Source organism: Chenopodium album, chromosome 2 (genome assembly GCF_948465745.1).
Source record: "Chenopodium album chromosome 2, dcCheAlbu1.1, whole genome shotgun sequence".
Taxonomy (NCBI): domain Eukaryota; kingdom Viridiplantae; phylum Streptophyta; class Magnoliopsida; order Caryophyllales; family Amaranthaceae; genus Chenopodium; species Chenopodium album.
Window position 1 is genome coordinate 81,499,692 of NC_137835.1, and position 26,288 is coordinate 81,525,979.

At 36.0% G+C, this 26,288-nt stretch overlaps 4 protein-coding genes across 5 annotated transcripts; 1 reads left to right on the forward strand and 3 right to left on the reverse strand.

Annotated features, from left to right (window-relative positions):
• On the reverse strand, positions 1 to 10,032 carry LOC145603280 (protein MODIFIER OF SNC1 1-like). 2 transcript variants are annotated; one of them, XR_014104802.1, is made up of 11 exons: positions 9,612 to 10,032; positions 7,441 to 7,502; positions 6,360 to 6,440; positions 6,227 to 6,271; positions 5,715 to 6,087; positions 5,431 to 5,533; positions 4,738 to 4,815; positions 3,385 to 4,609; positions 3,064 to 3,313; positions 409 to 2,980; positions 1 to 326 (listed from the first exon to the last, which is right to left on the reverse strand). XR_014104802.1 is itself a non-coding variant. In XM_081659300.1 (10 exons), exons 2-10 carry the CDS (start codon positions 7,470 to 7,472, stop codon positions 506 to 508), a joined length of 4,662 nt encoding a protein of 1,553 aa, XP_081515426.1. In that variant the 5' UTR covers positions 7,473 to 7,502; positions 9,612 to 10,032; the 3' UTR covers positions 1 to 505. The 2 variants fall into 2 exon arrangements, 1 of the variants encoding a protein (XP_081515426.1); XM_081659300.1 differs by having other exon boundaries at positions 1 to 2,980.
• A 1,847-nt stretch (positions 10,033 to 11,879) lies between these two features.
• On the forward strand, positions 11,880 to 14,885 carry LOC145603301 (putative apyrase 7). The gene is made up of 2 exons (XM_081659301.1): positions 11,880 to 13,520; positions 14,227 to 14,885. Exons 1-2 carry the CDS (start codon positions 12,431 to 12,433, stop codon positions 14,751 to 14,753), a joined length of 1,617 nt encoding a protein of 538 aa, XP_081515427.1. The 5' UTR covers positions 11,880 to 12,430; the 3' UTR covers positions 14,754 to 14,885.
• A 116-nt stretch (positions 14,886 to 15,001) lies between these two features.
• On the reverse strand, positions 15,002 to 17,908 carry LOC145603317 (uncharacterized). The gene is made up of 2 exons (XM_081659302.1): positions 17,637 to 17,908; positions 15,002 to 15,613 (listed from the first exon to the last, which is right to left on the reverse strand). Exons 1-2 carry the CDS (start codon positions 17,840 to 17,842, stop codon positions 15,160 to 15,162), a joined length of 660 nt encoding a protein of 219 aa, XP_081515428.1. The 5' UTR covers positions 17,843 to 17,908; the 3' UTR covers positions 15,002 to 15,159.
• Positions 17,909 to 19,690: 1,782 nt separating this feature from the next.
• Positions 19,691 to 24,005, reverse strand: LOC145603333 (uncharacterized). The gene is made up of 7 exons (XM_081659303.1): positions 23,716 to 24,005; positions 22,658 to 22,810; positions 22,028 to 22,174; positions 21,419 to 21,565; positions 20,824 to 20,946; positions 20,144 to 20,233; positions 19,691 to 20,008 (listed from the first exon to the last, which is right to left on the reverse strand). Exons 1-7 carry the CDS (start codon positions 23,854 to 23,856, stop codon positions 19,991 to 19,993), a joined length of 819 nt encoding a protein of 272 aa, XP_081515429.1. The 5' UTR covers positions 23,857 to 24,005; the 3' UTR covers positions 19,691 to 19,990.
• Between the last annotated feature and the right edge of the window lie 2,283 nt (positions 24,006 to 26,288).

A 26,288-nucleotide genomic window follows, 5' to 3' on the forward strand; every position in this document is an offset into this window, starting at 1 on the left:
GATCAGAACATAATTAGTAAAAATTGAAAAGATGAGCATTTTGTTCTTTTACACAAGTGGAATCGGAGAACAATTTCCCATTTCCATATTGGCAATTGCTAGTCATTGAGCACTAGGATCAAGGATTACTACATACAAGGGCTTTCAGCTAAAAATGGTGAAAGGTACCGGAGCCATCGCATTGAAATCCACGGCCTACCTAGTTAAGAGGATACATTTTTAAGCAAAAATCAACGCAAAATAGTAAATAAGAAATATTCAGGAAGCACCTCCGGCTCCAGCTAGCCCAAATGATTCATATCTGCACCATCACCAGCCCCTTCATCCTGAGGTCGTCGACCAGTCAATTACCAACTTAATATCCAGATTAGGGATTAATAAACTAACTCTAATAAAATTACAAATTACCTGCTGCTGAGGGAGGATGACATTTAGGCTTACATTACTGGATGAAAATGAATCGGATTTAAGACATCACTACTGGAAGCTGGATTCACAATCTCAATCATTCATTACCACTTTGCCTCCCTTGAAAATTCCCCCTGCCGCGCCTTGAATGACCCTGTCCCCCCCTCCCCCGGAATCTCGAAGCTCCAGATTGACTCTCGGTTTGTACCCCAGGGTCATTTGATCTACTGCTGTTATTATATGGTCCCACAGGCTGGTATTCATAGTGTGAGTTCTGCCTCTGCCTCTCACGATTTGCAGATGGAAAATGCTGCTTGTTTTCTTGGACCGTCGAGCTCCAATCCCCACGAGAATCATGTCCTCGATTAGAACGCCCATTCTTGCGGTATCCAGAGGAAGGACGGTGCTCATTGCGACCATCCAATCCTCCAAATGATGCAGGTTCAACCTCCCCTGCGGAAGCTTCTGGTTCCTGAATAGGAGAATGAGGACGCCTTTTAACAGGAGCGACTTTCTTATCCCGCTTAGCATCTTCATTTCCTGTTCTAAGAATTGCTTCGCCTGGACCTTTGCTTTCAAAAGTTGGTGCTGAATCTTTAGCAGCAGATTGTTTCAATTGTGATGAAGAATGTGAGCCGCCATTAGGCCCAGTTTCGAATTTCAAGGCCTCGCCTTCAGGGATTAAATTTTGACTGCCACGAGACCTATTTCCTTGCTGACTATGTGCAACATAGCCTTGAGACTTGGGTTGCCAATGAGGCATACAGCGGTCCCCAGCTGCTCGATTGTCTCTTACAGACATTGTCTTATCCACTTGATTTGCCTCTACATAAGAATATTGAAGCTCAGTCAAACCAGCATTTGGATCTTTATGATCAAGAATCTGAGGACTCCCACTGCCTTTTTGCCCCTTGTATGGATGCCTTTTCCCCCTTCCTGTTGGAATGAGGCCCTTTACATCGGTGGACTCTGCCAGTGTATTAGAGCTCAAATCAGTTACACTCTCCCAACCATCAGATATACTGGTTTGTGGTCCTTTCACTGAGTATTGATCAGGTCTAGATGGTGGTCCTCTCACAAAGGATTCATCAGACTTAACAGTTGACTGAGACCCATTGGATGCTTGACTATTTTTGCTAGAATTAGCAGCAGAACCGTCTTGGGAAGCTTGAAAGGAAGTTGATTCAGCAGCAACACGCTGACGCCACGATCCCTGAACCCTTTGATTCCTATTCTTACCATCTACATGTTTAGATTCCACATTAGCCCCTGGTTTCATGACATTCTCAGAGCTGTGAGAAGCCTTGTCTCTACCACCACTTCCATCAGTTTCAGATGGATCAACTGAAGTAGATGGAGATTGCTGTATACTTCCTTGCTGTGCCAGCTCTTTGGCTACAGGCTTAGGGACATATCTTTCCATCTCAGCCCTTTTAGTTTTGGAGCTATTGTTCACCAAATTATCACCTGTTGATGTAGAGACCAAAGGTTCAGCAGCTTTCTTGCTGGTTTGGTCAGTAACCTCAAGTTTATTATGCGGTCGAACTGGTGCCCAAACAACAGCGTCATTGCTGTGAGATTTTTCAGATGCCCTATTACCTTGTGAATTTCTGGGCTTCCGAGAATGTTGAGCTTTCCAGGCACTATTTACTTTACCATGAGTATCTTCACGAGATAATGAAGAGTGGTTTTCAGAGGACTGAAAGCCATCTTTAGGATCAGATGACAGCTGCATGGAGATGGAATTAACAGGCAAGCTGGAAAAATTATGCTCTGTACTTTCAGAATTAGCTTGAGCAAGATTAGAATCCTTAGACTGAGTTGCAGATGGAGAAACAGCAATTGATGACTCCTCTACCTTGTGCCTGCTCTTTCCACTCTTGTGAATTTTCTTTTTTTGAACAGGCAAATCAGCAATAACAGGTGATTCAGACTGTTCTTTTCCAACCCCTGAAGCAACAAAGCTACCAGTAACTTCTTGAGTTGTACTTGCAACCTTGAGATCTTTCAACACATCTGTTCTAACAGCAGGAATTGCATCTGGTACAGAAATTTTCTCCGACGGAACACTTTGCCTTTGTTTGTGACCTACTCGCTTCGGCTTTGAGACTTCACGAACTTGAGGTGTAGTTCTGTGACTAGCAGCATCATCAACATTAATGCCAGCTGCTGACAATTGATTCTGTGAGGAAAAAGATTCCTCCTGACAAGCACCTCTCTTGGTTTCTGCAGCCAGAGGCCTAGAAGATACAGAAGAATCCACAGTTTTAGTAGCAGTTCTTTCGTTTATCTGGGTGAAATTATTGGCAGAAGCTGAGCTTGACCCAGTGCTGTGATTAACATCCACACTTGATTCAACCTGATTCCTAGAAATATCTTGCTTCTTTGGAGCATCACCAGGTGGTGGGATAAATTCTCTCAAGTTTGGATTTTCCACTCCCTGGTTAGCACTACGCCTATTCAGTTCTTCAAGTTTAGCAAGTGCCTTTGCTTTCTGTTCTCTTACCCGCTCTTCCTCTTCCTTTTGTAACTGTATTGCACGTTGTTTTGCTATCTCTCTCATTTTAGCACGCTGAAAAATATAATTAACGAGCAAATTAAAACTTTACAGTACTTTGAAAGGCGTTTAAAATAAAAAAGTGAATTCAAACATACCTGCATATCACTGGGATCAATATTTGACACAACAGATCCCCCATCATCTATTCCCGGAACATTTGCCCTCGACAACTCAACAGTCTGTACAGTTGCAATGTGTTCTACTTGATCGTTAGTAACTGATCTGGAACCAGCTTCAACCACAGATTGCGTATTGGATTTCCTTCCCCATCCATCAGCATCCTGTCCATGAAACCCTCCTTTTCCATGAGGATCTCCTCGACTTTGTGCTCCACGAACAGATCTCCTGTGAATCTGAAAATCAGAACAGCAAAAACAAGACTACAACAGAATAACGCAGGTAAAGTGCAACAAAACCTGGGGGCGCTGGCAACTGCTGATTCTTGATTTTTATCAACCGCAGAAACATCATTACAACGGGAAACAGGGACAAGCACTCCTGTGGGATGATGGCGCTCCAAAACAACATCAGAATTAGCTTCATTTGCAGATCGATGATCCTTGGAATTGCTCACTTGCACCCTATCATTAGGCCCCTCCTCCCTATGGAAACCCTCTTGTTTTCGGCCAGTGGCACGTGCCTTAGCATTCAAACCCTCTAACTTTTGTATCAAAGAATGATCTCGAGGAGAAACTACATTCTCCATGGAAGGACTTATCTGAGTTTCATCTATATCACTCAAGCGGTCAGGGAAATTCCCACAAGAAAGGTTATTAGAAGTAAATTTATCATCAAAACGAGAACCAACTTCTTTGGTTGCACGTTTGCCATGATGAATATCCTCATCTTTCCTGTAATTATCTTCCCAGGCATTCTCCTGCAGTGGTGCCTTTGATAAGATCCCTTTTTCATGAATGCCAGTAGTACCTCTATGTCCCCACCTCTCTTCCTCATTCTTATTCCAACTACCGTTTGGATGCCCCAAGACTTGGTAGTGTCCTCGGGGATCATGTGGATGACCAGGCTCTACTTGTTCAGGACCCCTACCTTCCCGTGACCGAGGACGAACATTGTTTTGATCAGGAACATTTTGGTTTGCATGTCTAGTATAGACAGGCGGTCCAGGTGGCATTCCCATAAATGGTAAATCTCGTTCATTGGGATTACAAAATCCCAGCGGAGGTCTGTAATAGCCATCATATGGAACAGGGCCAGGATAAAATCCAGGCCTCATAGGCATACCTGGATGCATGTGTGGGACATGTGTCATGTGTGGCATATCTCCATTTTTGGGGCGATGTCCATGATGGCCAGCACCGGGGGGCATTGGCTGAGAGCTGGCTATACCAGCAGGAGGAACCTGTGGGTGATAATAAGGAAATGGCTCCATAGGAAAGCCACCAGGAGGTACAGGACCACCATAAGGAGGACCAGGAGGCCCTCTATACCAGCCTCCTCCAGGAGGGTTAACTGGTGGGGCACCACGCCAAGATTCATAATGAGGAGCCATGTTAGGGTTTGGGTACATGTGAGGCTCTCCATGCCATCTTTCCATGTTAGGTCGAGGCCCATCTTCAACAAATGAGGGCCCATCTTTCCTCCAAGAATTACCTTTGACATCTGAGTTTCTGGAGACATCATCTATGAAGAGAAAAGTATGAACAGAACATTACTACTTTAAAAAAGTGCGAATAGTTGAAAATAATAAAATAAAAAAGGGCACAAATAGCAATATAACATCTGTCAGCAATACAAGCAGACTGACTAACCACCATGTGGAATTCCTCTACCATCTTCTGTGGTTCTCACTCCACCCGAAGAACCAGGACGTCCATGAGGAGCATGATCTGTCACATGATATAAATCACAATATGAGTAAGCACAGACCAACAATGAGAAAGCAGCCACCAAAATTGCAAGTACCCTTGAAGCAGACTGTCTATAAATTTATCATATCCTCAAAAAGGTCAAAGATCCTAGAACACCAACCATTAGGTTTAGTTTGGTTAAAAAAACAACAGAAGAAATATTCTTGCTCCTACCAGAGGGTCAATTAGGGATGTGCAGAAAAGGAAACTATGGTAATAGTTAGTAATCACCTTCTCCCATCCCAACCTAAATGGTTTAGGATTGATAAAAATTGCAAATTGATTCAATTATTCTAAAATCGTGTGCAAGCAAATGACTTAATATCAGGAAACACCCACCACCCAGTTCGGAATCACCTCCTCATTCCCAAATCCTAACAGCCCAACCTCAATGGTTTAGAAATTGTAACCAAAAAAAAAAACCACCACCCAATTCAGAAATTGCTTTACTTTCTGAAAAGAAAAAAACAAAGAAGAATCAAACAAAACAAAAGGCCAAACATAAAAGCCCTTCCTAGAAGCAATAGAGGTAAGAGTAAGGTTGTTGTATTCGAAGAGAATGAACGCAAAGTTTGTAAAAGCAAGCATGAGCACCTAGGGTCTCCATGTTCATGTTAGATTCGTCTTTCTCTGAACCAAGTGTTGGAAAATCTCCTGAAGTCAAAGAGAACCCTTCTTTTGCAGAGGATGCAACCCCCTGCATACATATCAGCGAATTGATAAAAAGTCAGATACTGCAAGAAAAATACTAATTTTAAGGCTGTATACAGGGCCCATAATAATGCTGCAAATTCCTACTATGAGCTAGCTATAAAAAAAAAAAAAAAAAAAAAAAAAAAAAAAAGGTGCACGTTAAACTGTTTGTTTGATCAACATACCGTCCGTTCTGAAGATGTGTTTGCACCCCAAACCCCAGAACCTTCAGGTGCAGATTCAGCAAACCTAGATAAGTGTGAGCTACCAGGTCTAGTTTCAGCACTACGAGGGCGTAAAGATGTCGATGAAGCATTGTTGGATGCCAAAATCCCTGAGGCTGATGATGGCCTCGAATTTGAACCCCATGCACTGCCATTAGAATCATGAACTCTCTCACTGCCAGCAGTTGATGGGCGAGTTCCGCCACTGGATGAAGGTCGACCTACCAGCTGACGGGGCGAGGAGCTACTACCATCAGTAGTTGGTGACAGCGCTGAGGTACCCCATGCATTAGACCCAGCAGAAGATGGTCGGCTCCCCCAACTAAGTGTGCCCCTTAATTTGTCACCAAAAGAAAAAAAGAAAAAAAAAGCTCCTTTAAACTCATTACTTACACTTGCAATGACAAATTAGAAAGAAAGGGCAACGAGGCAATTCTAAATGAAATTGAGAAGATACATCTAAAACTACTTACTTGGGAACAATTTCAACATTAGGGTCCAAACCATGATTCTCCAACCTTGACCAACCAAAGTAAAAACATAAGAAAACTTCAAAAAGCAGAAGCCAAGTACATGCTTCAAAGAGGAGATCAGGAGAACAAGAACCTTTGACTGGGCAAATTAATGGGCTTTGGAACAGCAACTTTGCCCAAGACAGTCATGCCCCCTCTTCTTGCAGAAGCCCATCTGCGTAACCAACCATAAAGCTGAGGAGTGCTATTTATAGTCCCATATTTTGCTTAAATATTAATGAAAATGTAAAGATGTACAGAAAATGCATATACAGAAGATATAATCAAGTAATAAATGCTAGAGGTTACTAGAAAATAAATCAAAAGATGATTTCATTTCACCCCCACAACCCTTAGTTTCACAATTTAGTCATCTTATAGGGACAGGAAATTATATTGATACATGTAATTATATCAAAGAACATTATGATTCTTTCAACGGAGCCATCCTTGGCCTTGAACAGTATTGGTAAAATACAATCCTACTACAGATCCATTAACCACAAACAGTTCATAATAAAGCTATTCATTCATAGACAGGTCAAACAAAAAACATGTTAAATTGTTAAACCCAATACACTAATAACTTAAAAGTATTTTTTGATAGGATGTAATCATAATCTCATTATATTATTTTTAATGCGATTGGATTTCAGATCAGTCACAGAACAGGTTGATTAAAACGTGACCCGAAATTTTTTAGGTTGTACAGACACATCAAAAGGCAGGTTCAAGTGCAAAAATTTGGTAAAAATTCACAAACCCACTAATTCTTACTTATAATAAAACAAATAACACACATTAAATAATAAGGGCATTAATTCAAAAAGTGGATTCTCTAACAACAAATATTATTATGAAAAATAATGACAAGTTAAAGAAGGTAGGTCAAACAAATCATTTATAAATATACACAGAACAATTGTATTGATTATTTCCATTCTCACCACCCTTTCCTAATATTACTCCCAAATTATTTATTTACCTTACTTCATCAATCAACAAACTAATATGCCAAAGTGATTGTTAATGATTTTTAAAGCTATTACACAAACAAACAACAAACTAATAAAAAAGGTGAATTTGTGTGTGTGTGTACACATGAAAATTCCTAATTTCTGGCTTACTTCTAAAAGAAAAGAGATAAAGAAAAGAATTTCAATTTTCTAAAATACCTTCGATCTCCAGTTATCGTACTTGATGTCATAGCTTGATCGAAGTTGCAAGATCATCCAATCTGTCACATAATGTAAATGCAAAATCAACAAAATACATAAATAAATATTTTGGAACAAAAGCAAAAGATTCAAATACAGCTTTTCAGACATAATTGAACTAGGGGGCACACTAAAGTGACTACAACATACCTAAGAGAACCTCATTCAAAGACAGTAAACAGTAAATAATATGTTTGAAAAACTAGAATGTAATTCCACGTAGTGAATAAGAGTATTAACATGTAATTTAATCATTTGCATGTAATTACATACATCTGATACTCACTCCATCACCAAATGAAAGCCCCATTAGCCTTTTGCACAAGATTTTAGAAAATTGATTATAAAATTAGATAGTGGGGTTTGGTTGATTAAATATGTATATAAATTCAAAAAAAAAATGGGGCATGGTAGATTAAACATGTGAAATTAGTAGGGTTTGGTTGATTCAAAGTGAATAGATAAAAATAAAAAGGCAAAATAAAACAATTATTTGGGGAAAATAATATATGTGAAATGGGACTTTTACTAGGGGACAAAGGGTGTACATATTTTTAGATTTCCAAGAGTAGAACATTATGCACCAATAATAGGTTTCTTTTCAAAGGGAAGTATAAGCAGACTTTATCAGACTGCAGAGATAACATAATTAGCATGCACTCCAAAATTGTAAGTATAAAATTGAAATTAAAAGAGGGAGTGGGGAGGGGGGCTGCCTAAAAGAAAGGATAGTACAAGTACTAATTTTTTGGAAAGTCTCATCCATGTAAGACATAAACAGAATTTGGAGACAGAAACGCAAAAATGAATTATATAAAAAAAAACAAGGAAACTTAATTATTAAGCATTAACAATAATGCTAATAATAACAATAAAATGCAATAATAATTAAAATAACATCAATAACAATCACAAGATCATTACTCCAAAAGTAAAATAAAATTAATAATCAAGTCCATCATCACCATCAAAACATTGTAACATATATAATTAATAGTGTAGACAAGCCATATATGGGGTCCAACAAAGCCATCCATTATAACTTTTAACTTGTATGCACACAAGACCAAACTGATCAAAAGAATGGGAAGTGAAGCTTGGGGCTAGAGATGAAAAGCAGTCAAGCATTCAGAAGCAACTATAATCGATGATTACAGAATAAAAGCTATTTCAACAGCTCAGGTTGTAGTTAATAAATTCCTAAAGTCTATATATCAGATAAACAACTCAACTCAATACAGATTTCACCCAATTAACCATAGAAATTTCAAGCCACACTCATGACCACGATCAGTGTTGAGGAAATTAGAACATGTACATGGAAGCAAAGTTAAACAAAAATGACACATCAATTTGCAAAACTCGGAAAAGTTGAACACGAGAAAAATCCCAAATTTATTCCACTCTTGCTTATACAATAGCCACAGAAGAAGTCCCAATAACTATTCAAATAAGCATATGTATTACATCTGATGAGCAACCTGCAACCCCTAGGCAACACATTCGGATGGACCACCATTCAGCTCCTGTCCCTCCCCTTTGCCAACATATGCTACAACTTCCGATCAAAACGATCACTCGTGAACAATTCCAAGTTTCCAACAAGCTTAACTTCTGAAATTCCTTCCCAAACTGTGAAAACCCTATATCCTTACACCCTAAACATCAGCAATGCCGCAAATACAGTACTTATCCACCATAAAACTTCCCAAAGCTATTCTATTACACTTGAATTTACCTGAAAGCATCATCAAAGTTTCGTACTCGCCACAACCTATTTAGTACAGCTAAAATAGGACATATATGGCCTAGTTTGTCCAAATTCTAAAACATTGATGTGACCGAGCAACAAACAATTAGCTCAAAGTGTTGAAAACTAATTACTTTTGCTGCCCAAAAAATTGAAACACACAAAAGAGGGCAGTTTTTTTGTAAATTCAACACAAACCTATGTGGAATTTCATCAGAAATGATCCCAGAAATTTACACAAACATCTAATAATTAACACTATATTACAAACATAGAAACTTTATCCATCGTTTAATCATATTAACAATTCTACGGCATTTCAATAAATTATAACAAAATTCAACGCATTTTCGCAGAAAATAACTGAGAAAAAAATCACCTCAATTGTCGCAATTTCGCTGGTAACCTCTGCAACTTCTTGAAATCAAAAAATAGAAACCTTGTTTAATTTTTGATCTTCAAAACTAACTAAAACCCTAAATCGAAGGATCGAAATTTGTAATACAAATGAATTGAAAAAATTGATCGACGTAAAATTCGTAGAAAGTTCTAGAATCAGCGAAAATCGGACGGACGGAAGCTGCCGGCCGGAGAAATTCCGGTGGCCGGATTACTGAACACCGTATGATAATCCGATTGATCGAACTCTGAAAATGGTTGAATTAGGAATGAAATTAGGGTTGAAAAAAGAGGGAGAGAGAAAAAAGGGGAAGAGAGAGAAAAAAATTGCAGGCGGAAGCCCTAGAATGAAAGAGAAAGAAGAAAGATGAAGCAAAACTTCTTCTTCACCCCTTTGATATGTTTTTTTTTTTTTATTGTCTTTTGATGATTTAAATTTTTTTTTTTTAGTTTGAATTGGCTTGATGGGTCATGGGTTCAACTCCTAATCCATCAACGGATTAACCCGGTTCAAATCCACTCGTTATCGCTTAATTCAATCTAGTTGATTTAAAATTACTGGTAATCCATTACATATTAAATTGTAATTAGATAAGGTCAGTTTTAATTTGACTCTATCCATAAAAATGGTAAGAAAAAATAATTGTCCTTTTAAGACTATTTTGCTCATAATAGTGTCTAAATTTCCCATTTTAGAGTAAAAACAAGAAGGTTTTAAATCAATTGGCGCATTAAACAAAAGCATTACACATAGTCTTTTAATGTCACAGACCTAATTGGTAAAGCTCTGTATAAAAAAAATTTTAAAAAAAGATTAAATTAGAAGAAGTTGTGAATATGGTGTAATTAAATTTAACAAATAAAATTGGGACAAATTCATGTAAAAATTAGTATAAACGCCACTATATATACTTGTAACAAATAGTGTGCATCAGGTGCATATAAGTTTTTTTTTTTTTTTTCCTGTGATAAGACTGACAACGGTGTTAGTTACTCAATGAACATAAGGTGTTACCCACCCCACCCATCATGAAATTAGGGTTATATGGAAGATTTTAACCCCATTTTCGAGATAAATCAATGTAATTAGAAATATTAATACAAAAACTATCTCGCTTTGAATGCATTTGTGGGTTGAGGGTGAAAAGAGAACTTTTAAGATATAATTGTGTAGTATAAGTATGTTTTGTAAATTTTATCGTCTATGACTAGTCTTTTTATCTTTTCACATTCCTTTCTTCCTTACCAACCCTTGAACCCTTGTTCAAGTGCAACCAAGCAAATGATTTATGCCAACAAAACACAAGGAGGGTTGGTATGACTAGTCTTTTTATAAGATTGTGTCTCAATGGTGCACTAAAATTGTTATAATTCGTAAGAAGAATGAGATTGAATTTTATTTATTTATTTTTTTTTTATTTTTATTTTTTTTTTTAATGACCAGACTTGTTATTAACAATCATAGCACATTCCCGGTAGAACTACTCATATGATCTTATGGCCTGTTCTCATAAACTGAACTCAGTTGAGCTGAACTGAAATGAGCTGAACTGAACTGAAATGAGCTGAACTGAACTGAATTGAACTGGAATGAATATTTTATAAGAGAAGGAAATTAGGAGCTGAACTGAACCGAACTGAATTGAGTTGAATTGAACTGAAAATAAACGTATAAGAACAGACCCTTAATCTTATTCTCAACTTTCAAATAATCAAAGGGGAATGGGTGACACTAATTGTTTCCCTTGGAGCATGGTTGAATTATCTTCTAAATATCAATGATTCAATGTCAACAAGAATAGTGTGTAGCTGTGTACTCAACCAAGTATTAACTACTATGTAATAAGTCATCAATTTTGGCACCATATCACGATCATACTAGATTAAGTTTTAAGACATATAATTTCGATCCTTTTAGATTCACGAAAACACTTAATTATGAACAAAATTTGGTTTTTGCTTCTTGGAATTAGGAAGACCAATTCTCAAGGTTTCCTACAAAATTAGCGAGCTTATGTCTTGAAAAAACAACTTTAAACATTACTCTGTAACTCAATTAAGAACCACACTATAGCAAATCTTTCATTTTTATTTTGTAAATTAAATTATTACTTTATAAAATAGATATAAAACGACAAAGAGTAGCTATTTAAGTATTTAGACATAAACCACAAAATTCGATCCCAATTTTTAATTACAATGTTAAGGCATTACCAAACCAAACTACTTGAATTCGTTAGTAGTCAATTCGGACCAAATCTAAATTAAGCTCAAAAGAACAATTATTCTTAATCAAATTCCTTAATTGAACATGATCTAGAATTAACCAATTTCCATGACCATACTATAACAAGGGGCCCAATCAACCATCATCGATTTCTTCCACTTCACCAACCTATCTGTCAATCGTCAAGTGCAAAACAAGGCTGTTGGCTTGTCACTTCCACTTCAGAGATCTGCTTCGATCTTTCATTGTTATTTGAAAGCGAAAGACAGGGAGATCTCTGAGCTACTTCCAGGTTCGTGGATCATACAATTTACTTTGAATTTTACTATATTATATACTGTACTTAATTTAAGTTAATTTAAGGATTGTGTTTCAAAGTTAGCGTTTTGAGCTTAATCGATGAAATTAAGGATTACCCTTTGTTTGATTGATTAAATAAACTCATGGGTTATGGTTTAATTATTGAATTGTTTTATGGGTTGTGTTTAATTTTTAATGATTTGGTGGGGTTTTTGTGAAAATTAAATGACAAATTGGGGAATTAAGATTATGGTATTGTGTTTAATTTGGAAATGGAACCTCAAACCCCATCAAAAAGCAAAAATTTGATATTGGGGTCTTTTGACTCTTTTCAATCTCATAGAAAATTGAAATTTTGCTTGATTTTTCTAGCAATTGTGTTAGTTTCAGTTGGTGTAATTTATGGGTATGGATTGTTTGGGGAGATTAAGCCATTTTTTACTGTGGTTGTGGATTGTGGGAGTACTGGAACTAGAGTGAATATTTATGAGTGGAGAATTGATGATGGAAGAAAAGGGGGTTTGCCAATTTTATTGCACTCTTATCCCCATGATTCAGCAAAGAATCATCTGTGGAGAAATGGTTGTGAGTACCATTGTATGCAAACTGAGCCCGGGTTGGATAAATTTGTGGGTAATTATTCGGGGGTGAGGACTTCCTTGGTGCCGTTGCTGCGTTGGGCGGAGGGATTGATACCGTATGATAGACATGGGGATACACCGATTTTTGTTTTAGCTACTGCTGGATTGAGGAGGCTTGCGGTGGAAGATGGCAAGAGGGTTTTGGAAGATGTAGAGCGCGTTGTTAAGGCGCACACGTTTAAGTGGAGAAGAGATTGGGTTAGGGTTTTAAGCGGAAGAGAGGAGGCGTATTATGGTTGGGTTGCTTTGAATTACAAATTGGGGTATTTGAATAGATCATTGAGTGAGTTGCCAACGTTAGGGCTTCTTGATCTGGGAGGTTCTTCGTTGCAAGTAGTGTTGGAAGCAGATGAGTGGAGAGATGATAGCCACCTCTTGGTATCAAAGATCGGTCGTGTTAAACATCAGCTTATGGCTTATTCCTTGCCTGCTTTTGGTTTGAACAAAGCTTTTGACAGAACAGTTGCAATGCTTGTTCAAGTTAAGTCAAAGGGAAATGATAATGAATCTGATGTTAGACATCCATGTCTCAGCTCTAAATTCTTAGGAAATTATACTTGCAGCAGTTGTTCTAAATCAGAGTCATTGCTACATTTGGTCGGAGATCCCAATTGGGAGAAATGCAAAATGCTTGCTCAAGCTGCAGCAATGAATTCAAGTATTTCAGATTGGTCAGAGCCTAGATTAAATTCAAGCTGCCGGAGAAGGTCTCCACACGAGGGTAAGTATCAGATTAAGTGCTGTGCTGCCATCCTCTCCTTAGTTGTTCAGTTTGCAAAATCTAAGGCCTGCTAGTACATAGTATATTACTATCCTGTTTTCGTAATTGACCTCACAGTTGCAATTTTGTCTCGCCAAAGCAACCTTAAATTTAGACAAAAGTCAAGGATTTTGTCCAGCAAAAGGATGTAGATTTTTTCTTCGATGTTTTGTAGGAATTCTTAAGATGTATTCTCTAATTATCTTTTGTGTGGTGTTATACCATCTTTTCATTTACACTTAGCCTATACTCTATAGTAATTAGGGATCTGAACTTCAGATAGGATATAATTCGGATACTAAGGTTATGAATTATACCTCGTGTTAATTTCAATTTAAATCCTACTGGGTGGTGGTATCCCTTGTTTTTTTTTTCAACCTTTAGTCATTTTCACGGTTAGGACATAGGATTGATTTGAAAATTGAAATATCATGGATTGTCTCCTGCAAAAAAGATGTGGACCTTTTTTTTGGATGTTTTGCTGGAATCAGAAAAGGTTCACATTTACCTAATTTTTTTTGTATCAAACGTCTGGTTATCTTTTGTAAGATGTTAGATGTTGTATCACTTGTTATTATTATTTATTTTACTTTACAATTTGTCTTTAGGAACTAGTGGTCTGAAATTCCGAAGAGTACATTTCTGATTATCAAAGCTTCTTTTGCAGGCAAGAATATCCTTAATGTCGCCATTAACACCAAAGCAGGTGTTCGGTACCATGCTTTATCTGGATTCTTTGCTGTTTACAACATGCTAAATTTGACCGCAAAAGCCAATTTGTCAAAAATCTGGGAGACAGCGCACCATCTATGCTCAAGTACATGGGATGATGATAACAAAGTCTCAATCAGTCGATATTGTTTTAAGGTGTTGTATTTGGCATCCCTGATTGAGGATGGTTTATGTCTAGGAAATGCAGATGTAATATTTGGTCCTGGAGATATTTCTTGGACATTAGGAGCTTCTTTAGTAGAAGGAGAACATATGTGGAGGACAACAGGTGGTTCAAGAACTCTGATAACAACTCCGCAATATATGGATGTCATATCATCGCCCATCTTTCTCTTCGTTATATTGGTAGTCCTGGTATTTATTGTTTACCACAGTCAGATTAAGCTGCCTATGCCGCGAAAGAGAAGTGCTGTTGTTGGAGCAGCTTTGCCTTCTTACCCACACTCTAAGCATCGGCCATGACAGTTATAGTGGTAGACTCATGTTATCATACATTGATTTGTTTCATTCTTTGTTGTAATATAGTAGTATTTAGAGAATTAGTACCAAGTACCAACTATGCGAAGCTATATAACATCATTTTCTTTCACTCCACTGAAAACCATCATTTTCTAACATTAACTAATGTTGCGATCAACCAGGGTTTGTCATGATAAGAACTATGGAGTATATCACAGATTCAAGGGCATGAAAACATGAAAACATACAAGAAGACTGTAATACAAAGTATGAAGTATAACGCACGAATTTGATAAAAATGTACAACATGGCTTCAGCCTTCATTTTTACAATACTCATTTGTTTATTATATACATGGATAATACAGACAACATTAAATATTTGCAGAGCTAAACTTGAGGTAGGTTATTCAGTATGTAGCCATTCCACTTGACATGCAGTTATCCGATTCAGATCCTTTAACATTGGCCCATACTTCATTAACACGATTGAATATTCGGAACGGAGAATTATACTGAGCAATTGAGTAAGCATTTTTATTGTCTGATGAGGTTAAGTTGGCCCATTGTGATCTTCCCAAAATGGTAGCCAGTTTCTCAGCTTCAGTTACGACATTACTGTCACCTGCAAACCCTGAAAACTTCCTCACTGCAACACAGTGACTTGGCCATGAGACTGGCTTCAGGTTGAGCTCAGGAAGTGGAAGTGGTGGGGTGGCTTGAAACTTAATAGGTAAGTAGAAGCGAACAACATATGATGATGAATGAAGTGGTCCTGCTCCAGGGACAATGCTAGTCAACACAGGTTTTGTCATGGGGATTCTAGAGAAGTTCAAATTGGCGCCTTGGATGTATTGAAACAACCTGAAAAGTTACGAAAAATACAACCATTAGAACTTAGAAGCCTTCAAAATCCTCAAAAGTTAGCAGAGCACATCTATTGTTAGCCAGAGATTAGGCAACCTCATAAATTGCAGAAAATGATTATCTCAATATACTTAACAATTCCAGTTGATGAAGCACAACATAAAAATAAGACTCGAGTGCGATTTTTTTTATAATTAATTTACCTGTATAACCTTATTAACAAACAGGGTTGGAGCTTGAACCGACCAGCTTGGATTCTTAACATTAATTATCTATCACTCTCAGAATAGTAGAATCTAAGATCCTTGTGAAGTTGTGAGAACACCATATGAGTATGAGACTAAGGTTTTTGCTGGGTGTTGGCTAATGACTGTAAATCTGTAATACTTCCTTAACGGTTTGTTTGGATAGCAAAGAAGGGGAAGGAGAATGGAGGAAGGGAAGGGAAAAGAAAGGGAGGGGGAGGTGAGCTCCATTTTCCCTTCAAATCTCTCCAATTTTGGAGAGATTATGGTTATTATAGAGAGAGGGAAAATAGATCCCTCTCTCTCCTTCCCCTTCCTTCCCCCAATCTTTTACCCAAACAAGAGATTTTGTCCCCCTCTATTTCTCTTCTCTTCTTTTCCTTTCATTTCTTCCTATCCAAACAAAGTGTAAATGTTTAAGGAAGACCAACTACTATGGTTTTGCTTTTTCTGAAGTATCTGTCTAAGGCATAACTATAATTTGAATTGAACTTTCATTCCTTATCTAGTAGTTCAAAAGCTTTTGGCAATTCTAGAATAGTTCTAATTGCAACAGATCCAGCAATTACAGTTACAGATCTACAGATAGGTATGCACTCAAAAGTCTTGTTTTTAAAAAACAAAGTAAAAAACCCTTTTTTTTTTTTTTCCCTTTCTACTGGTTTTTTTTCTCAATGATAATCTTGCAATACAAAGATGGATTTCCATTTATCAAAGGTAGGTACTGTCAAACTTCTTTTCAGAAGCAACAAATTAACAATTTAATATGCAATTTTTTTCTTGGGAATAAACTAGCTTACCCTTTTTTAACACTAGATCTGCCCCTGCTTCAACAGCATTTGCGTTCTATTTTAGTAATAAAAGAAATAGAATTATAAGGTCTCTAATCTTTTCCTTCCCTTTTCTTTATCCAAAAATACTCTAAGTCTAATCTATGACCTTTAAAACAATGTCCAAGTGGGTAATTAACGAAGATGAGAGCAGAAGGATAGGTGAGTTAGTGCAAAATACCAACTGGTGGAATACAGACTAGTTTCGCCTAAACAACGATCTTTGGTGTACCATAAAAAGTATAAACCAAAACAAATACACTGAGCACAAAACCACAAAGTAGCATTCGAATCATCTACGAAGTTTCAGGTTTCCTGCAGGAGATGAACAAGGCCCTTCGGTTTCCTGCAGGCTGCACCTCTAATCAACAAATACATTTCCGCAGTAACAATTTATAAACCTTGGAATTTTCAAGGTCATTTGCCTATAGTTAAGCCCTACACTAATTATTATCTCTATATCCATATGGAGCAAGTTTCCAATACCAACTGCAGCTCACAAAATTAGCAACACAGTGATGCTCAAGCATTCACAATGACTATTATCTTATCATAAACGCGACAACTCTATCAGGATCAAGGGCGTAAACCTCTTCATTCAACAACACCGATAATGACACAGCCGGTTAAATGTTGTTTAAAATGATCATTGCATAATGCCATAATCCAACTCTACCACATCAAAAGTACTAATACCTCCATTAATACCCTTAATTACAAAATAATATAATCAGAGCATATTATATAACAAAATTTCAACTTCTTTCATTGCATTAATAATAAAGCATATACTAAAAACAAAAAAGTACTCCGTATAATCATAGCACCAGAAACACAATTAATTACATTTTGCAAATCATTATCACACTAATCCAATTTCAAAAGCTAAAAACATTAAAAAGTCAACAAATTTAGATAAGAGCAAGTCAAAGGAGAGAGAATTACCGGTGAAAACCTAATTTGGTAGCTTGATGAAAGGAGAGGTGATTGACGGAAGCAGACATCCAAGTAGATTTCTTATAAACCCTAATTTCAAAATCTGATTCAGAGTGGATTACAGAATATTGCGGCGATTCGATTGCGTTGATCGAAGGTACCAGGTACACTGCCACACAGATTGCCACCATTAATTTCCACGTCTTCCTCTCCATTCTTCTCGATTTTTCTCTCTGTAAGAGAAAGGGGCCTCAGACTATAAATACAGCTACGTAAATGAAGTACTTCGTATATTCCGTTCAAAAAAAAAATAAAAAAAAAATTACTTTGTATATCTCAATACCCTTTTTTTTTTTTTTTTTTTTTTTTTTAAGGATGACACCCGGTTCACCGGAGCTTAGCTCCGACTAAATCCGACTCGGATAGCACACCTGACTTATGGTGGGTGAGTCTCCCAACAAGAGTTTCTGCATACGGCGAGACTCGAACCCGAGACCTCCCTTAAGCGACATCAAATTATTTAAAGCAACAAAGTGGATCGCGAATGTAGTCATCTCATTAGTAACATGGATATTATTTGTGTACTTTCTCGTCTTTGTACTTGTGTCACACATCTACGACTGCAATAGAACCCATGATCTTAGGGTAGATAAGGTACTGTTCTAGCCACTAGGCTAGCATTAAGTTTAAACACTATGGTACACTTTGTATTCCATTTAAACAAATTTATACGAGTACTACTTTTTTTCTTTTTTCTTTTTTAAAAAATATGATAAGGCACGTGCCCTGCTAGGACCTATAATGGCTCCGCCACTGATTGTGTCGGCTATGTACTATGTCCCTATTTGCTCATTTAATGCGTTAGAAATTCCTCTAGTAAAGATAGTTACTGACGTTTGAAGTTTAAATACTTATATAAAACTATCGAAAACACACAATATTGTCATACTATCCATGTAAATACTAGTATGACGTGATTCTCATAATTATGTTTTTCTAATACTATGTATATTGTATTATTGTTTGTTTTCATGTTTATATGAATTCTATCGAATTTGTATATGCGTCCGTATCCATTTTCATGCAACCTAAGTTAGAAGGTATTTGAGTTGAAATCAAATAATACCTTGTTGTTTTATAAAAAATTAAAAACAAATTATTGGAAGGGGACTATCTTTATGTGGATTAATGTAATGGTCATGTACTCTTTTATTCTTAAGTCTCGTGTTATTTTTATGTATAACAAGTATAATAAAACAGATGAAGCATTATTCGAATTTGTATTGACACCCACACTATTGGTCAATAAAGTGCATATAAAATATAATCGAGAGAAAGGGTAAAAAATAACCATGTTTAGAGTAAAAGATAGAGTGAAGAGCCCTTTGGAAGAATTGTTCCAAACTTCCACGAGGACCAAGAGTGTAGTTATTTGGGTAACTAAACACATGAAATCACTTATTGTATTTTCAACCAATTTGATTTTAATTTTGGGTCTTTATACTCATTATTGGGGCATTTTATCTAAAAATTCATAGTTTTCACCTTTTTAGTGTTTATTAGGTTTTGACAATAAAATTCAAAAAGAGCATTTCAAAGAAAAATTAGTCATTGCCTCATTGGTAGGATCAATTTTGACCCACAATAAACACTTTAACCAGGGAACTAATAGTGTAAAAGGTTAGGCTTCTGAACTTATCCCACATGGAGCAAATAACAATCAAGGACATCCTTTATAACTAATCTGAAAGCTTAAATACCCAACTTTAAGGAGGTGGAGGGGTTGGGGTTAGCATGATTCCATTGAACCCAGGTAACCCTGAACCCTAAACATTCCAGGTTGGAACCCCGGATCAAATTCAACAAAGGGGTTGTTTCCGTGTTCCTCCCCTTGAAGGGCAATTATTACTGAGACCCCGAAACAAATACGCAAACACTGCCCCTAATCATGTAAAACCCCAACATTGTGGCCCTTAGGTTGTGAGAGGTTTGTAGGGCAGTGTGTTGCTGGTAGCCACGCCACTGGTGCCTCGTCTCTCCCCCCATCTCCATTTTTTCAGAGCTTTGGATGTTCCGATCAGAGGTACTGACCATCTAACTTTGTTAAAAAAGTATTCAAATGTAATCACATATCTTGGTTTACAATTAAAAGTTAACATTTTCTAGCAAACTGATGGGTATGCATATACATGGAAAGAATCCTACTGTAAAACACTGAATTCACCTTATTTATTATGATAAATTAATGTTGCTCCAAAACCTGTTCTGGCCAGACGCCGTTGAAAAGCTCTGAAACCACCCATATTGTCCGCAAAGGCCTACAGCATTTCCAACCGAAAATTCTGACTACTTTGGAACGGCTACTATGTTTGTGGACAATTCTGCATTTCACGGGTATTCGACGTAAATATCCCCATAACAAGGGCTTGGAAATTAGAACACAAAGGGTCCTGTAAACTATGAGCTTGTAAACAAAACTGTGTACTTTGTTCCTTTAACCTCAGTTATTGAATCACCTGAGTAGATTTCTCATCTCTAAAGATAGCAGGAACGGTTTCAGGTGTAAAATATTCTTCTCGGACAGTCTCTACTGAACAAAATCTCACCTTCAATACAAAAACAATGCATGTATCAGTAGCAGCTTGTTATTGAGTATCAAGTAGCAGTCAAAGACTTATGTCAGAGCACAAATTTTTGGAAACTCGATGCTCCAATAAGCAAGCTCACCTAAGAGAAGAGTGTCCTACAAGCCTAGTTGAAGCTTAATTCAACTAAGGGGCAAGATATGTAGGCCACTAGTTATATGTTTGTTTAAGTTCCTCTTTTTAATCTATGTGGGACAACTAATAAGTGAGTTTTTTTTTCCCCTCTAACAACCCCAAAACATAGAAGACTTCAACTCTCTGTTTTACATTATTAGGATTTTTAGAAAGCAAGGGAGAAACGACATTGACATATAATAATTGTTTACATTCAGGGTGTTGCATCAGGCTACTGTTGTGCTTTTCTTTCTAACATTTAACTACACTTGATCCTCAGCCACCACTTCAGATGCATTGTGAGTGAAAATGTAGAGAATAGTAATCAGTAGGAAAAAACTAGCAAGTAGAAGTGCTATATTGCAGAAAGAGTCATAAAATCGAACAAGAACAAGCTGATATAATGATATTCATATGAAAGGCGACAGATACAATACCAGAGATGCATGCTGTTTCAGGAGGGGCTTTGCCAGCTGCCAAAGAGGTTTAAAAACAAAAGGCGCTTCCACCATGAGCACCTGGCCCAATCTCTTAGGATAGTAATAGTAGAAGACATCAAACTGCATAAAAGGATATAAGTTAGAACTTCCCAGATCGGCAATTATTTTGCCAAGGCACCAACTTAGTTGTTTCAGAGGTGTTGTTTCATATGCATCATACTCAGCAAAATTTTCTACTGGTCTTTTTTCAATATCACACTGACAATAGAAAAGGTAGGGGATAAGTTGGACTTATAGATTGACTCATTGGTCGCCTCTCCACTAAACATAGTTCTTTATTTATCTTCACCAGAAATTTGCTTATCTAAACAAACTGGAGGTTATTTGAACTTATATTAATTAATCTTTAATTTGGCTGTAAATTGAACTGAGTAACGTTCTTATCTTAACTTATTGGAGTCTTATTGAAACAAAGTATCTGAAATCCTTTTTTCAGGGTGAAAAGAACAGACCACAAGTCTAGTGTGTGTAAATGTGTAATACAGAAACTGTAATTAGGTTGCGACTCAGTAGAGGTTAAATGGTAGATTACCAAAAATGTCAAGAAATTCATATCTGCATTTGCAGTACCAAAGCCCCTGAGGTCGATTATCCCAAGTATCTGTTCTTGGCCTTCTGGGAGCTTGCTCAGAGCTTTCTCAATCTGAAACACGCATAACTTCTCATCCTCATCCTGCATCTGTAATTAGCCCATTATGCATGCATCATCAGATGGGCCTGTGCGAAATAACGAAGGCAAGGGAACATGATAAGTCACCTTAAATTTGAAGGGTGAAATATATTACTTTCAGCCATTAGAGTAGTATAATTCAACTTGATATTCATTCACAATCTTGTAAATTTCTGCAACATGTCTGCCAGACCATTTAGTTTCTTACAGTCTATAAGCTGATATATCTGCTAGCCACTTTTAATAGACAAATGGACAATGCCATGTCATTGCTGCAATCAACATTCTCTTCAAACTAAACCCAACAAACAAAAATTACCCAGAACTTTATATGATATGCTCAGTTGCTCATAGAAATGGCTTTAACATACCAAAAATAATGAATGATGTATTATAGCTTTATAGGCTAACAAAAAATTGATGAACAGAACAAGAAGTTAAAGCTTTGGCCAGTGGAACTAAGGTACTTACTCCTGGGTAATGTTTTGAAGCCTGCACAATAAGCACGGGCCTCCCATTCACATCGAGGAAGTCATGCACAGAGCTCTTGCCTGTTTGAGCAGCCCTTTTCATAGAGTCTTCAGACAGATCATCCACTCCAAACTCTTGACGCCATTTCTTAGATAAATAAGAAAGCAAAACATCAGGCAAAAGTCCAAAGGTTTTAAATTAAGATGGAATGTGATGATGGGGAGATTCATAATTAAATGTGAGCTGTCAGGAACCACGTTTTGAAACATCACTGTTACACAGTTTTATATAATACAAAGTAGAAACACGATAATGCAGCTAAGCACAAGTGCACTATGGCTCACAGCATTGCCTTAGAACAAGTTTGATGATTATTTATGCAGAAATTTCAATGTAGTCCATTTACCATGCTCTAAAATTTATAACATTACCAAAAATATAAAACTGAGAATGCAAATTTGAGTAATAACTAATGGGAAGAATCACCAAGACATAATTATATTAGACTGTGATTAACACGGTTAAATGTATAACAAATTAACAATACTTGATATACTGTAGCTCAGAATGTTCAAATTAATCATTCCCATCACTTTATCATTTTTAATGAACACTACTAGTCATACATACAATAGCTTTACTCAGCCTTTCCACAGCTTCGTCAACAATGAACTTGCGGTCCTTGAGAAACCAAAGGATCATGCTTTCATCATCACGCCCATTCTTGCCTACAGGGAGCTCGTGATATTGAGTTTTGAGCCTTTCCTTCACTTCCAAAACAAGCTGCAAGTATTCACAAGTCAAAATCATTACAAAAAATCCAGATAGAAACATTAATGTTGCATTCATTGTGATACGCAATAGTCGTTGAACTAGATTTGGTCAATTATGATCCACTATTGTTTCTAATTATGTTCATTCCCACAATCCCACTCAATGTTTCAAATTGACAAACCTGAAGGTTGAAATATCTAAGAAATTTTCTCTGAACATAAACCAATCAAAAGGGAGTTCTTAGAGTCTGTTGATAGCAAACATTCATTGTGACAAATCCAATAAGGCTCCTATCAAAGTGTTAAGCCACTTAAAAACCAAAATTCTGATCAAAGCTTTTCACCTAGTTAGGGGTGGGCGTTGACATTAATTCAGGGACATAAAGACCAATACAAATGAAGGTCTTGGTTCTCGGGTATAGGCTACGAGGATAAAACCTCGGACATACTTAACCAACTAAGCTAGCTGACATCCACTTCACCACATTTTCTTACATGGGCAGTTACCAATTTTCATGTTCCATGTTTTCCTATTTTTGTCCTTCAATTTGAAAGAGAGACATAACCCAATTTCATAGTGATTCACAAAATATAGTTTATTACACAGTTGGATATCAAACAAGAACTCATTCACTTACAATTGGATCATAAACAAAAACTCATTCACTTAATTTTTAATTTTCCAATAAAAGAACACCAAATTGTAATCCTTCAGCAATTTTAATAAACCTATAAACCTAGAAATTAAACAAAAAAAGGAACCCAAATCAATTGCTACCAAAATTAAAGCTAAAATGAACTTATAATCACAAAATAACAACACAAATCAATACCCAAAAGATTAAATCATTGACAAAAAACAATAATTAGCTAAAAGATCAAATCTTGACAAGAAAAAAACAAATAATTATGCACCTTACGAGAATTATCAGCATTAATGGTGCCACTACTGCTGCAATTTCTTACACAAAAATTGCGAAATTTAGCGGGTTTGTTGAAACGAAGTTGTACAGTTGAAGGTGGAAGAAGATAATTTGCATTTATTTTCAGTGCCATTGTTTTCTGCAACAATTTCCTTTCAGTTTTTTAGATCAAAAAATTGTTTTTTTTTTCTTATAACTAATATACGATGATCCGATCAATGTTAATTAGGTTTTGGACTTGAATTTGGGTTTCCATTTTCCAGAAATGACGATCCGGCAAAATTTGGAACACACAAGATTTTGAGGCCCATTTTATTGCTTAACAAATGGTGGTGAATTGTTGCTTTTTTTTTTCGGTACAATTTTGTTTGTTTGTTAGGTACTTATTTTTTTTTCCTTGTTTTACTATTAAACTAAGAAAACTAGAGTGTGTGTCAAAAAAAAAAAAAAAAAAAAAAAAAAAAGAAAACTAGAGTGAGCCCGTGCAAAATGCACGGGATATATAAGAAAAAATATATTTAAAATATGGAAAGTTGATTTTGATGTTGTAATTTAGACTTGAGCTGTAATGGTTGGTTTTGTTAAACCCTAATTAGCTCTGTTGTACTGAGTATTAATAATCGTATTAATAATGTGTTGACACCTGCTGTGCTGTGCTGTGCTATGCTATGCTGAAATATGATATTCTATGCTTTGCTTAGAAGCTCAAAAAACAGAATCTTTCTCTTTTATGTCGGTGGCCACGCAATTCCATTATGGGGTTTACTTTTTCAAAGTTATAGAGGTTACCCATTCAGTGTTATAGGGGTTACTCGTGTTACTCAGTTAGTGTCATATGGGTTAGTGTCTTGCTCTAGGAGTTACATACTTTGTTCTGTTGCAAGTAGTTATTCGCTGAGGCCAATTGCACAAAAATGTGTTGTACATTATGATTAAAGAAGTGGAAAATGTTTGGAGGGTAGTCCCTAAAAAAAATTGCATATAAGGTTGGAGATTTAGAGTAATATAGTGAATTGTCGATAAAGGAACTGTATACTCGTGCTAATGCATGACATATATTATACTATGTACAAAAAAAAATACTCGTAAAACAAAGTGAAATGTTAGTACATAGTGTTTAAAAAAAAGGAAAATTTACAAATTGCAGCCATTTAAAGTTTATATTTTGAAAATTGCAGTCATTTTATTTTTTTATTTTTTTTTTTTGCAAATTGCAGCCCAAAAGTTCGTATAAATTGTAAATTGTAGCCCAATTCAACTTTTACATCGATTTACATGTCGAAAAATCTTCGGTTAAGGTTTTAGGGGTCATTTTAGCCCTTAAGAGTCCAAATTGAACTCGAAATTAACAAAAAAAAATAACATAAGTGCCTCGTTTTGCATAACAAAAATATATCGATTTGTGGGAAACTATAAATAAAAATGAGACACTTACATTTTTTTTTTGCTAATTCCGAACTCAATTCGGTCCTTTAATCACTAAAATGGCCCCTAAAACCTTAAACAAAGATTTTTTTTTGACATGTTAACCGATGAAAAAGTTGAATTGGGCTGCAATTTACAATTTTTACAAACTTTTGGGCTGCAATTTGCTAAAAAAAAAATTAAAATGACTGTAATTTGCAAAATACGAACTTTAAATGGCTGCAATTTGCAAATTTTTCTAAAAAAAGGTGAAATGTTGGGGGTTTTGAGTGCTATAGTGAATTGTTGATAAAAGTATACTCGTGCTTATGCATGTCATATGTTATATAACGTACCAAAAAAAAAAAATCACAAAGTGAAATGTTAGTAGTAGTCCCTTGAAAAAAAAAAGAAAAAAAGAAAACCAAAAAGAAATAGTGAACGGGTAGTTATTGATTTAAAAAAAATAATAAAAAAAACTAAAAATAAAATAGTGGGATTAGTAGTTATTTTTTTTGTTTAAAAAATAAAAATAATAATAAAAAAAAACTTAAATGCATGAGAGTTGAGCATTTAGATTTTGGAGCACTCTCATCAAAACGACTCTATAATTATATTATAGATTAATAAATATTTGATTATGGGAAATTTAGCATGAAGGGTCTGTTCTATACAGCTTAATTTCAGTTCAGTTCAAGTCCAATCAGTTCAGTTCATCTCCAATCAGATGAGTTCAATTCCGTTTCTAATTTTCTTCTCTCATACACAATTCATTTAAGCTATATATTCAATTCAGTTTAATTCAACCCCAATCAATTCAGTTCAGTTTAGTTCAGTTGTTTTCAGTAAATCAAATGGACCCAAAGTATAGAGTTATTGAATTTTCATTGGAAAAAGTAAGAAATATTTCACCTTTAAGTATCACATAGTATATACTACCTCCGTTTCATATTATTTGCAACAATTAGATATTTTTTCACTCTACTTTATGTCAAATCGTTGCAAATAATATACAGCGGAGGTAGTAATATAATAAGAATTAAGAAGTACAGAGTATTGTACATAATAGTTTTTTTTATGTTGAAATCCTACTTTTAGTTTCTTATACTTGAACAGTTGCACTATTTTATTCTATATATTTTTTGGTCTTTGATGTTATTA

Bases quoted from the DNA above. Each gene is read 5' to 3' on its own strand.
- LOC145603280 (XM_081659300.1), bottom strand. From the start codon at position 7,472: ATGACATCAAGTACGATAACTGGAGATCGAAG. The intron at 6,272-6,359 runs GTTCTTGTTCTC...TGGTTGGTCAAG, and splicing joins ATTAATTTGCCCAGTCAAAG to GTTGGAGAATCATGGTTTGG. The intron at 4,610-4,737 runs GTTAGTCAGTCT...TTCTCTTCATAG, and splicing joins TAGAGGAATTCCACATGGTG to ATGATGTCTCCAGAAACTCA.
- LOC145603301 (XM_081659301.1), top strand. From the start codon at position 12,431: ATGGAACCTCAAACCCCATCAAAAAGCAAAAATTTGATATTGGGGTCT. The intron at 13,521-14,226 runs GTAAGTATCAGA...CTTCTTTTGCAG, and splicing joins GAGAAGGTCTCCACACGAGG to GCAAGAATATCCTTAATGTC.
- LOC145603317 (XM_081659302.1), bottom strand. From the start codon at position 17,842: ATGGAGAGGAAGACGTGGAAATTAATGGTGGCAATCTGTGTGGCAGTG. The intron at 15,614-17,636 runs GTAATTCTCTCT...GTAACTTTTCAG, and splicing joins ACCAAATTAGGTTTTCACCG to GTTGTTTCAATACATCCAAG.
- LOC145603333 (XM_081659303.1), bottom strand. From the start codon at position 23,856: ATGGCACTGAAAATAAATGCAAATTATCTTCTTCCACCTTCAACTGTA. The intron at 22,175-22,657 runs GTATGTATGACT...TATTTATCTAAG, and splicing joins AAAGGCTGAGTAAAGCTATT to AAATGGCGTCAAGAGTTTGG. The intron at 21,566-22,027 runs GTAAGTACCTTA...GGCTAATTACAG, and splicing joins CTTCAAAACATTACCCAGGA to ATGCAGGATGAGGATGAGAA.